This window comes from Apodemus sylvaticus, chromosome 18 (assembly GCF_947179515.1).
Source record: "Apodemus sylvaticus chromosome 18, mApoSyl1.1, whole genome shotgun sequence".
NCBI classification, from domain to species: Eukaryota; Metazoa; Chordata; class Mammalia; order Rodentia; family Muridae; genus Apodemus; species Apodemus sylvaticus.
The window spans coordinates 54,835,846-54,849,089 of record NC_067489.1 but is presented as its reverse complement, the minus strand read 5'-3'; the positions used below and the strand labels follow the sequence as shown (position 1 = coordinate 54,849,089).

Below are 13,244 nucleotides of genomic sequence, written 5' to 3'. Positions count from 1 at the left end.
GTGCACAAAAATTATAGAATAAGCGAATTATTCGGTTTAATTATAGGAGTTATGTTTAGTTCTTTTTGTAAACCATGTTGGCAAGAAAGACATCTCTATTTTATTTGTTTGTTTGTTTAATAGCTTTTCCGAATCAACGAAGCAAATCAGCTCATGCAGTACGACCAGTGTTTGACAAAGGGACCCGATGGATCCAAAGTCATGATTACACACTGTAACCTAAATGAATTTAAGGAATGGCAGTACTTCAAGGTATGCTCGTGGGATGATGCATGCTGTCGCGTCATAGTAACAAATAGCCAGTAGGACTTGGATAAATCTGAAGACCAAATGTTCATGTTCCCAACTTGGACTCTCTGCGTTAGTTATTTACACAGGCTTGCTTGGGTGAATCACTGAGCTATAATGAGGTATCACTTGTGTTCTCTGCAACAGTGGCATCATGCAGCGAGACTGCCGTGATAGGGGTGAGGAGTTAGTGCTAATCTCAGAAACTCAAGAATGCCAGTGTGCCAAGAGGCCACTGCCCCCGCTGTTTTCAGATCTAAATCCAATGTTAAAAATATAAACGAGTCAGGGTCTCAAGGATCAGCAACATACTTAGACCTTTAAAGAAGAAAGTGCTTGACTCTTGCTGTCCAGCAGGTGGCGGTAGAGACAGGCAAATAAGAATTGGGCGCTCTGCCTTCCTGTTCCTCATCCTTCCCTGCTAACTAACTGCGGTTGGTTGTTTTAAAGGTCAGAGCTGCTTTTCTGTTGGGGGCCGTGCGTATTTAAAGCTCTCTGGCAAGATTCAACCATATTAATAGATTAGCGTATATTTTTTTTCCTTTCATTGATTCTCACATAGATTTTTTTCCCATCACATAATATATCCTGATTGCATTTTCCCCTCCCTCTGCTCCCCCCAGTTCCTCCCCACATCCCCTCCCATCCCAATCCGCTCCCTTTCTGTCTCCCATAAGAAAACAGACGGGCTTCTGAGGAATCCTAATAAAACAAAACTGTGAAGTAACACATCAGAATGCGAGAAGACAAGCAAACAGAAGACAGAGACCCAAGAAGGCACAAGGGTTAGAGCCTCCCATGCTTGCACTCCCAGAATGTATAATCTTCCAAGCGCCCACTGGGATAGAACCTGTTGTTTTGTTATGAACTAACATTAGCAAAGCCTTGCAAACTGAAAGGCCCCGGAAAAAGTCCTCCGTTTTAATCATCAAATATTTTCCATCCCACTCCTGTTCTGAAGGCATTGTTCCTTCCTTAGTAATATTCCCAGGCACTGTCTTTGATGGATTCTGAACCTGTCAGTTGCTGAGTCTTATTTTTATGTACTATTATTGTTTGTGTCATGTGTGTGTGACATGTGTGAAGAGAGGGACACTCTGGCCCTGTGGCACTCACATTTGTCGAGGTCAGAGGACAGCTTTGGGCAGCCGGTTTTCTCCTTCCATCTTTATGTGGGTCTCGGGGATTGAACTTGGGTCAGGAGGCTTTGGAACAAGTATCTTTCTTTACCTGCTGAGTTAGCTCTCAAGGTCTGGAAAAAAAAAAAGTTTAATAAGTTGGAAAAGACATTCCCAAATCCTGACAGGTTAGTAGCGTTTGTTTTCACTAAAGAAAATGAAGAGGAACCAATGGTAGAGCCCTGTGAGAAGAACAAGTTTTAACGTCGAAAAGAGTCTAGCAGAGCAAAACTGTCCATCAAGAAGTCATGAGTAACCACTGCCACCGAGGCAGAGGGGCTGTGAGCTCAAGGCCAGCCTGGACTACACACTGAGACCCCGGGTCTCTGACTCTTGTGCCTTCCTGGGTCTCATCCTCCTGTTTGCTTGTTTTGTCCGTTTCTGATGTGTTGGTTCCTGTTTTATTTTACTTCATTACAATCCCTTACAAGCCTGGCTGTTTTCTAAAGAGAGGCAGGCAGAGAGCGGATTTGGATGGAAGGTATTTAAGAGACTACACATTTGTTCCTCGCTCCACCGGGGCGCAGTGACAGGCTATGAGAGTGCAGAAGCGACCTAAAACATTCTGTTCTGTAACGTATAGAAGAAAAAAGTGCAGTTAAAAATAAGCAAGATGTCGTAAGGAAGGAGAAAAGAGAGGAATGGGCCATTGTGTCTGATCAGTTTGCATAAAGAAAAATTGGACGAGCAGAAAGGCAGCATGAAGAGTCACGGAGAAAATCTGAGGACTTGCGCTCAGGCTGTGAGCGGACATTTATGCAGAAGCCCTAGGAACGGATTGTGGCGTGCGGGTTACTGAGCGGATCAGTGTGAAGGTCAGACTTCCTGGTTTCTGCGTCCCCCTCAAACCTTAAGGATGATTGGAACTCCCTCAGTACTGTTGTGCTAGCCTGAAAGCTCAAAGCTCGTGAGGCCAAGGTCGGAAGGCCGTGCACCTGAAGGCAGCCTGTGCATGGATTGAGACCCTGTGTCTAAACAGCAGTAAAAGGCTACCAACACTCTTCCCAAACGGCTCTCCCGTAGGCTGTGACTAAAAATATCTCTGAATTGGAAATTAAATTGGAAGTGTTCGTAGCCTTTTCATCTTTCAAATTATGCTAAATTAATACTAAATTATGCTAGTCACTAAGTTATAAAGATCTCCCAAATGCTGGCATATTCCATTGTACAAAAAAAATTAGAAATATAAAAATCATTCTGTTAGAAAAGTCTTTAAATTGGGTAAAGTCTTCACAGTAACGGTAAGTTTTTCAAAATTCTGATTTTTGCTTGAAACCTAGAAGCATCACTGTCAAGTGTTTTTTGATTTGTTGTGCTAAACACCCAATCTTGTATAGTCCGAGGCCCTTTCTTAGAAGAGCCAAGAGCTGGACTGGAGAAATCAGCAACATAGGATGACAGATGTATTCGAGCAGGAGACAGGAGTGGAAAAACCAAAGCCAGAAACACCGAAAGCCTTAGCCCTAGAGAACTGGTGTGCCATGATGAGAGGGGCGTGTGGCTTCCTTAGGACTGGGAAGCTGGGATTGTCTTTAGCCAGACTAAGAACGAGAGACAAAGGTCTGGAGGGGAAGATCCTGACCTTCAATTAGTGTGCCTTGAGTTTGACATAGTTCAAATGGCATAACCAAAGGGAAGGGCTGAGAACACTGGCCTTCAAGGCTTGTGCGGTGTGCTCCAAGTGCCTGCTATGAAAGCCGAGTAATGGCACCTCGAGGCAGGGACATCAAAGTCCACTCATTATTATTATTGTTGTTGTTGTTGTTGTTGTTACATCAAAGTCCACTCGTTGTTATTATTATAATCATCTTCATCGTTAAATCTTTCTTTACAGTTCAGTCGTTATCCCCCTCCTGGTCCGCCCTCTGACAGTTCCTCATCCCATTCCTGCCCACCCCCCAACCCCCTCCCATCTCCAAGAGAATGTCTCTTCCCACACCAGGCATCCTCACCCCCCTGAGATATGAGGCCTCAAATCTCTAGAGGGTCAGGTGCATCTTCTCTCACGGAGGACAAACCAGGCAGTCCTCTGTTGTATATGTGTTGGGGGCCTCACATCAACCACCCGGTGTGTGCTGCCCGTTTGGTGGCTGAGAATCAGAGATCTCAGGGGTCCAGGTTTGTTAAGATGGCTGGTCTTCCTATTGGGTCACCCTCCTCCTCCTCCTCAGATTCTTCTAGCCTTTCCCTAACTCAACCACAGGGGTCCTCCGGCTTCTGTCCATTGGTTGGGTGTAAACATCTGCATCTGACTCAGTTGCTTGTTGGGCCTCTCGAAGGGCAGCCATGCTCGGCTCCTGTCTGTAAGCACACCACAGCATCAGTAATAGTTGTCAGGCCTTGGAGCCTCCCCTTAAGATGGGGCCCAGTTGGGCCTGTCACTGGACCTCCTTTTTGTCCCTGCAGTTCTTTTAGACAGGAACAATTCTGGATCAGAGTTTTTGACTGTGGGATGGCAACCCCATCTCTCCACTCGATGCCCCGCCTTTCTATTGGAGGTGGCAGAGTCCACATTTAAAACTTACTTTCGCTCACTGTGTTTTCCAGAACCTGCACAGGTTTTCACACATCCCTTCCGGGAAGTGCCTAGACCGCTCCGAGGTCCTGCACCAAGTGTTTCTCTCCAGCTGCGACTCCAGTAAACTGACCCAGAAGTGGGAAATGAATAATATTCACAGCGTCTGACCAGAGCAGAGGAAACCCACAATCTACCTACTGACACGGACATTCACGGGGGACTGAACACCGCCTGGAACCTGCTGCGACCATTACGATTAATTTTGTACAGCTCCAAACCGGGAACCTCTCTGATCAGTTGGAAGGGGGCGTTGATAAACTGTGATTTTACAATAACATTATCATCTGCAGTTACTGTTTACAAAACTGCTCTTACCTTAAACTCTAGATGTTTACATCGTTTTTTTTTTTTGTTGTTGTTTTCTTTTGTTTTGTTTTGTTTTATGATGATGTTGGTAATTTGTGCCTTTAACTCTGTTTCCTGAACGGCCGAGTTAAAGGATATGTTGTCTTCTTTGGGAATACACTCAGGGGTCTGGAAGGCAGTTTGGTTTTTTTGTTGTTGTTGATGTTGTTCTTGTTTTTTAACACACTTGAAAAAAAAAAAGGTTGGAGTAAGCAGACTTTCACATCCGACTTGGCGAGGATCAACCTGCTGTGTATTTAATTTTACATCTTTCGGAAAAGCACTGCCACAGGTTGTTGGCCAAGGTGGCCTTGCGGCCTTCCTTCAATCACGCTGCTGTTTGAAAGGTGAATTTCAACACATTTAGTGCCTCTTTCATTTCTCAGTATATTTTTGGAGCGCTTCTAGTGACACTTCTATGATGGTAACAATGAATGTCACCTGGGGAACCCGTCCGTTACTCACCTGAGAATTTCTTGGCTGTGAAGTGGAACCTTGTATGGCTGGACCAAGGCTGACAATGGGAACATCTCAAGGCCGCTCCGTGGGGCTTGAAGATTCTGTGGCATTACCTCCCCGGCCTCTGCTCACACCAACTTCTAGGCTAGCAAAGCGGTCTGCCTTCTAAAAGGAGGGCTTGGTTTTTGCCCATCTGCATTTTTGCATCTGCTTCTCCCAATACCAGTCACTGTAGAAAATTAGACATAATTCTCTGTTTGAAACTTGAAAGTGAGGGTTGAGGGGCAGGGAAACAACACAATAAAGACCTAGCAGGAACGCCTCAGGTTGGTCCTGAGGTAAGAATCCCCAAGCCCTTGTGACACGGAAGCCTCAGAGAACCACCACACAGCACAAGCTGTGGAACAGGTGAGCTGACATTCATTTGTCCTCCTTCAAAGGAAATTCCACGTGCATTCTTTTTTAATTTAGGAAAATTAGTACCTAATTTTCTATTCTTAGATCTTATTATCTAAGAATACAGATCATCAGCAAATGTGGACTACATTCTATTAAGTTAGATGTTAGTTCTGTAGGGTTCTTTAATTTCTTTTTTAGGAAGTGTAAAAAAAATTTTTTTTAATATTCTCCAGGGAAAAGAAGATTTAATTTGGACATTTATTAAGACAATACCTACTTTAAGAGAACCAAATGTTGCAAACTTTAATTTCTAGGAAGTCTTTTATAATCCTCCCCCAAGTTAAAATGTCTACATTGAGTGCCAAAAAGAAAAAAGAAAAAAAAAAGAGAGAGAGAGAGAAAAGCAGTGTGGTGAGCTGGGGCCAGTTAAGCACTTTTGATCATGTAATCATGGTATCAATGACTGAAATTGACAAACTACTGCCAGAAGGAAATATTTTTAAATAAAGCTTAGGGAAAAGAAGAAAAAAGCCTAAAAAAAAAAATCTTTTTGGAAGAAGAGCATACAATTATTTTTCTTCCAACCTTAGTTCATCAAACTTGGACAGTAAAAACTCAACATCCTGAACAGTTTTCTTTATAATCTTGAGCTGTCAATTTGTATTTTGCTACTGACCTGTGATCAACTATTTAAACTTTCATCTCTAGGGATATTTAAAGAAGAAATGCATTTATATGCTAATATAATTGCAAACAAGTCCACTATAGAAAGGAAACTAAGAGAATTGGTAATTACTTGTGTGTTAGAAATGGACACCATTTTCCATGTTAAATACATTTTAACCTCGTATCTATGCATAGGCTAAGAAAGATGGCACATGAACTGTGCATGTCATTTTATGGGTAAATTAAATTGTTTTTAGTACAGTTCGTTAGGATACTATATGAACATGATTCTATATATTGAAATCAGAAACCTTACCACACGTGAAAACATCAAAAGCTGCCACCATAATGACTATTTTGTACTTCAGGCTGCTTTGGAGATAATCCCCATATCCTTGCTTTGTAAGTTGATAATATCACTATGCATTTCTACACATTTTATAAATTTGATTTATGCAGATTTTGATACACTGTATGTTTCTGTAGAAATTGTACAAATATTCGAAATTTTATTAGGGTAAACTCAAGAAGCTTATGTATAACTTGATTCTGGGTTGCTTGTTTTTTAGGTGAGGAAAAATAAAATACTGTATTTTAATCCATAGCTTTTCAGTCCTTGTAATTATTTCTATATATAATTGCACACTTACTTGGGTTTTTAAAAAGAGCAAGAGCCAAAAATAAATATACAGATTGCCCTCAAGGAAAAAAATTAATCAGGCTTTTTTTATTTATAGGGTTTATTTGGGGTTAATAGCTGAAATAATGTAAACTATAGTTATTAGGTGAATGTGTGCCTGAGGCTGTAGAATTCTGCCGTATGTACCTGTATCTGCCTGTAGAATGGAAACATTTTCTTTCACGGCCTTTTGGATTGCTTACTTTCTAACACTTGGTTACATCACCTACCAGATGATAACATACGATCTCAGGAATGAGTATCTTTCTTGGAAGTGACAATTTCAATAAATTGCCTATTGACAGCAAAACTAATTTTAAATCAAAATGACACATCAACAAACAGAAGCCAAGAGAGTGGAAATATACCAAAACAGAACTAGAAATAGTCCGTAGAACTTCGCAAAACAAACCATTTCAAGAGACAACAGGGATACAGACATTCAAAGTAAGACTATCTCACAGAGAATAGTTTTCATTTCTAAACAGAATGTGGTTGGGTGTAGTCCTCATAAAATTGGGGCATGGTGACACATGCTTCTCATCCCAGCATTTGGGAAGCTGAGGCAGGTAGATGCTTGGGGAAAGAGAGAGACCCACACAATTCATATTCAGTGAAAAACAAGACAAGGCTGGTGTCTGGCCAGAGTTAGATACCTAGCTGAGCAAAAGTTTGGTACATGAAAACTCTTCCACACGTGCATCAAATTGAGCAGTGAAAGAACCCACTAGAATTACTTTGGAAGTCATTTTGGCAGTTTCTCGGTTTCTACCTCAGACCCAGCTCTACCACTCCTGAGCGTATACCCAAAAGATGCTCTACCACCTCACAAAGACACTTGCTCAACTATGTTCATAGCAGTTTTATTCGTAATAGCCAGAAACTAGAAACAACCTAGAGGGCCTGTAACAGAAGAGTGGATACAGAAATGGAGTCCATCTTCACAATGGGAAACTCTTCAGCTTTTAAAAACCAGGACGTTGCGAATTTTTCCGTTAAATGGGTGGATCTTGAGAATATCATCCTGAGTGAGGTAACCCAGACCCCGAAGGACGTGCACGGGATGTGCTCATCTGTGGATATTAGCCATAAAATACCGGTTACCCAGGCCATACTCCACAGACCCAAAGAAGCTAACCAAGCAGAAAGGCTCAAGTGGGGATGATTGAATCTCACTTAGAAGGGAGAATAAAGCAATCTAGGGAGGGAACTGGGTGGGAGAGGGGATGGGGGATTCAGTATCAGATGTGGGGAGGAACAGGAGAGACGGCCAGATGGCAATGAGAAAATACAAATCTGCAACTGACCGGGATGGGAAGGTGGGCAGCATCTCTAGGAAGAGGCTGAGACCCGGGGATAAGGGAGGTGCCCAAAAATCAATGGGGGTGACCTTAGCTGTGACTCACTACATTGGGGATGTGGAACCTGAAGAGACCACCTTTTGTAGAGATAGGAACACCAACCCACCCACAAAACTTCCAATCCAAAGGTATCCTGTCTACAAGAAATGCACAGACCATAGGCAAGCACCAATCCGTGACACTGTTAATGATAGTCTGTCTCTGAGAGGCTCCGCCCAGCAGCCGACTCAGACAGATGCAGAAACCCACAGCTAAAGAGTGGATGGAACTTGGGGATTTACTGAATAACAGGAGGGAGGATTGAAGCCTCTAAGGTGATAGGAACTCCACAGGAGGACTGAAGAGTCAGCTAACCTGGATCCTTGCGGCTCTCAGACAGAATCACCAACCAAAGAGCATACACACTGGCAGGACCTAGCAGCTTGGTCTTCATCTGGGTCCCAAACAACTGGAGCAGGAGCTGTCTGTCCTAAAAGCTGTTGCTTGGCGGTGGGACATGTTCTTCTAGTTGGGCTACCTTGTCTGGCCTGAGTGGAAGAGGATGCTAGCCCCACAGAGATTTGATGTGCCAAAGTGGGAGAATATCCAGGGGGGACCACCTGCTCAGAGAAGAGGGGGAGAAGGGAAAGGGGAGGACTGTGGGAGGCGGTGAACGGGAGGGGGCAGGATATAAAGTGAAAAGAAAAAAGTAGTTAAGGGCTGGAGAGATGGCTCCGAGGTTAAGAGCTCTGACTGCTCTTCCAGAGGTCCTGAGTTCAATTCCCAGCAACCACATGGTGGCTCACAATCATCCGTAATGGGATCTGACGTTCTTCTGGTGTGTCTGAAGAGAGCAATGGTGTACTCATAGACATAAAACAAAAACAAAAACAAAACAAAAAAAAAAAGAGTAATTAAAAAGAAAAAAGAACCAGACAGAAGTTTAAATTGTTTGTGGGGACTTATCCTAGAGATTAAAAAAAGGACTATTTCTAAATAAGATCAAGGATTGTTTTGTGCTAATTCTCTTTAAGTTTTTTTCTTAATCACCTATAATTGAGCTTAGGAGACTCTGTTTTTTAAATGACTCAAGCCTACCTTTGAGCAGAGTTGCGGCAGGGGGCTTCCTACTTTTCATAGTTGGGGGGTGTTACAATCTGCTCAGCTCAAGGGCAATATAACACAGAGCCAGTGTGAGTGACTGAAGCCCTGTAGCACAGCTTCCTCATTGACAGTACTTGCTTTATAGGGTTTTTAGGGTGGTCCCTGTGCCTAAAGTACTTATATAATGTTCTCAACACATGATCAAGGTCATTAACGTGTTACTTTCTGATTTTGTGATTATTTATTCATTTATTTATTTTTTGGTTTTTTTCGAGACAGGGTTTCTCTGACAGCCCTGGCTGTCCTGGAACTCACTCTGTAGACCAAGCTGGCCTCAAACTCAGAAATCCACCTGGCTCTGCCTCCCAAATGCTGGGATTAAAGACATGTGCCACCACCGCCCGGCTACCCTCAGAGTCTTACATGCAGGCAAAACACCAATGCACATAAATCTTTAAAGAGAGAGAGACAAACACAAGGTGAACCCCAAGTACTGGGTCTGTGCATCTACCTGGGAGACAAAGAAGGAAGATCAAGAGTGCTGAGCTGAAGACAGTGGTAGTCTGCCATTGCCGCAGAAAGGAAAGAGAAGCTAAATGCCTATTAGAGTGGATAAAATATGACCTAATCATATAATGGTTTTATCTTTGTTTTCCTTTTTCTCAAACCAGTCTCACTAGATAGCTCTGGCTATCCTGGAATTCACTATGTACACAAGGCTAGTCTCAAACTGACAGAGATCCACTTACCTCTGCTTCCCAAGTGCACGAGTGAACTATGGCACAGTATTAGAGTGAAAAGCCCAAATCCTAAGGGACTTTATTCATCAACTTTTTATAAATACTAAAAGTAACTCAGATATACAGCAAGTTGCACACATAGAGAACTTAAAGCATTTGTCCATGTTGAGCTTCCTGTTGGGGTTAAGGATTTTTCTCCTGCACGGAATGTCATGTTATTTATCTGAGACTGCCCTCCAGCCTGTTATGTATAGTACAAGATGTAGTCCGAACAATCCTTCCACGCCCACCTCCCAAAGGTCAGGATTAAATGTGTACCATTACACCTATTTTAAAAGTTTACCAAGATGCTAAGAACCAGTACAGAACTGTTCTGGAGCCAAAGCTCCTATTGCTTTTAAATTTTAGTCTTGTCCCTTACTCCTCTTTATATTTGTATTGCATGTTGCTAGGCTGTTTTATATAAGCCACCTCATCTTTTTTGGTAATGTGGAAAGTTAGAGAATGCATATTTATGATCGAAAGAATGAATGATTGTTACCTGAACTATAAAACAACTACAGGCTATAGGCATGGACTCTTGAATATGAAGCCAGCCTGGTCTACAGTGTCCAGATCAGCAGGGCCAACATACTGAGACATTGCCTTAGTGAAGAAAGGAAACTGGATAGGTGATATAAAACCATCTCCACTTGTAAAATTTGGTACTACTGGGCACCTAAGTTTGTCTCTAACTTTTTTCTAATTACTGTTGTTTTCCTCTGCATGTATGTCTGTATGTTACATGTATTCATGGTGCCCGAGGAGACCAATAGATAGATCTCCTGGAACTCTAGTTACAAATGTGAGTCATCATGTGTATGCTGGTTATTGAACCCAGGTCCCCTGCAAGAACAGCCAGGGCTCTTAACAGCTAATACTTCGTTCCAGCTTGGCTTTTTCACTTTTAAAATGAACATTCTAAGCCAGGCAGTGGTGGCACACACCTTTAATCCAGAGGCAGGTGGATTTCTGAGTTCAAGGCCAGACTGGTCTACAGAGTTCCAGAACAGCCAGGGCTAAACAGAGAAACCCTATCTCAGGAATAAATAAAAACATTCTAATTGCGCTATACTATAGGTATATTCTATTCTATAGGTGTGATAACATGGAGGATGAAGCTCACCAAGAAATGAGCAAGGCCCAGGAACACCAGCTTGACTGAACTCCCAGGAAATGTCTTAACTTTGTTGCAGCCTAGAATGTGAATTATTGCCAGTATTTTGAGATTTCAGTTTTTATAAATTTAAGACTTCTGATTCTACTTGAAAAGTTGGGAGACCTATGAATTTTATATAATTTCTACCCAGCAAGGTATAAGTGAAGTGCCTCCCATTTACTTTAATGTTTGGAGATATGCATAGAACATTTTGCCAGTCAGACACAGCAATATAAAGATTAATAGTGTACAGGCCCTGACCCCTCCACTTTCAGCCCTTTCCCATCTTGCTTTGTGCCCTGTGCTCTAACAACCAACAAATAATGGCATTCCCACTAGGAACCGCATGGAAAACTAATCTTAAACAGGCTCATTTCTAGAAGTATTGTTTCATCTTTAAGACTAAATCTTATAAATACTCTAGAGTTCCTTTGTTATTCCCTGAGAAATAAAAACTGTCTTGTAAAACATTTCATGGTATACGAAGTAATGGGAAGTCAGGTTTTTGTTCATTTTTTTCCAAGACAGCATTTCTCTATATAGACCAGGCTATACTGGAGACCCACTGGCCTCTCTACCTTAAGACATGCACCACGGCACCCAGCTGGGAAATCAGATTTAAGATGTTGTACTTATTCCTTATAGTGATACTATTGTGTGACTGACCATACAGACAGGCCAGAAACACTTCCTCAGGTCATTCTGGGGACTAAGCTCACATCATCAGGCTTGGGCAGCAAGTGTTACTCTACCTGATGTGCAATCTCCCCAATCTTCATTTTTCTCTTTTAAAAAAACCAAAGGACAACTGGTATTGGTCTTGGCTGAGATAGGCATCCCAGGGCCATGTAATAACATTTACTACACTCAAGGAAAAATGACAAAAAATGGTGCCATTTTTCCTAATATACAATTATCTCATAAAAATTTAAAGAGCAACAAGACAAAAAAGATCAAAGCAAAGCACAACACCCTTAAATGTAAAAAATACATGTGAGATCTACATCAGAGTAACAGACTAAAATTTGGGAACCATTACATACAGGTACTACAAAACTGCTAATACTATGTATACTATTACTTAGAGCAGTTTCTAGCAAACTTCAAGTACAGGTTTGGGAGAAAATAGCAAAACCACTCAAGTTAGCTCAGAGCTACAGCACTTGCCTGGCATGCATAAGGCCCTGGGTTCTATCTCCAGCACTGTCAAAAGCAAAAAAATACAGGTTTAGATTATTCTAAACAGCAAATTCTGTATTACCTATACCTTTTAGCTGTTATTCCTTCTAGGGATTTTTTTCACACCTAAAAATAGTCACAGAAACATTTTTAAAAGTTGGATAGGATGCTATAAAGATAGTAAAGCCAAGCATTTCTGTGTAGTCTTGGCTATCTTGGAACTCTGAAAACAGGCTGGCCTCAAACTTAAAGAGATCTGTTGCAATTATTTTTTTTTTAGGGAACTAGTTAAATTACAACCTATTCAATGTGAGAAGAAGCAGACATTTAACAAAGTCACATTCTTGATTTGTTAGTAGTCTTGAAAAACCCAAAGCTGAAAAGGGGTGTAATGGTCTGCTTATTATATAAGCTTAACATTTTATATACCATTGAAGCCATTTTCTTTGGTGGTGGTAGTGTTTGGCAAGGGCAGGCCTAACTCCCACCCCTCCTGCCTCTACTTTCCACACTGGGATTACATGGACCTGCCACCACACCCAGCATGGTATAACCCACTTTCAACACCTTCACAAATAACAAGTTTCCCAACACATTCAATTCATCTCATAACTGACTTCCAATTTTGGTGTAAGTTATCACTTATCAGAAGCCAAGACCTGTCCACACCTCAAATCCATACTAAGTGAATCAAAATAACTAAATACCTACACCTGGGGATATCTAGTAAATTATCCAAAATACTTTTGTCTACTAAACCACCGTAAGCCTAAAAATTTAAAAGACCACATCCCCACTCCAAATTTGAATGGATAATCTTTAGACTTCTAATTTGCACAATCATAGATCTTTCAAAGTTTTTAAGTCTATTTGCTCTGGAAATCAAGGCAGCATGTCCCTAATGCTTTAACCTGCTGCTAACAATATCATAGCTTGTGGTCATTAAAAGAAATTGGTTCTTCTAACCACAAAAAAAAAAAAAGAAAAAAAAAAACAGAGAAACAAATTAATAGTTAACACAAAACTTAATTGTGTGAAGACTAACATGCCCGCATCTATATATTTAAGGAAAAAGACATACACAATGCAAG

The 13,244-nt window shown here is 41.5% G+C and overlaps 1 protein-coding gene across 2 annotated transcripts in view; it reads left to right on the top strand.

Annotated features, from left to right (window-relative positions):
* The window catches only part of Galnt7 (polypeptide N-acetylgalactosaminyltransferase 7), a 126,497-nt gene extending 121,887 nt beyond the window's left edge, over positions 1 to 4,610 (top strand). For both annotated transcript variants that reach the window (XM_052162831.1, XM_052162832.1), the window contains exons 11-12: positions 124 to 252; positions 4,014 to 4,610. In XM_052162831.1, coding sequence (XP_052018791.1) covers positions 124 to 252; positions 4,014 to 4,151 — 267 coding nt within the window. In that variant the 3' untranslated portion in view covers positions 4,152 to 4,610. The remainder of the gene's footprint in view (positions 1 to 123; positions 253 to 4,013) is intronic.
* The last annotated feature ends 8,634 nt before the right edge of the window (positions 4,611 to 13,244 follow it).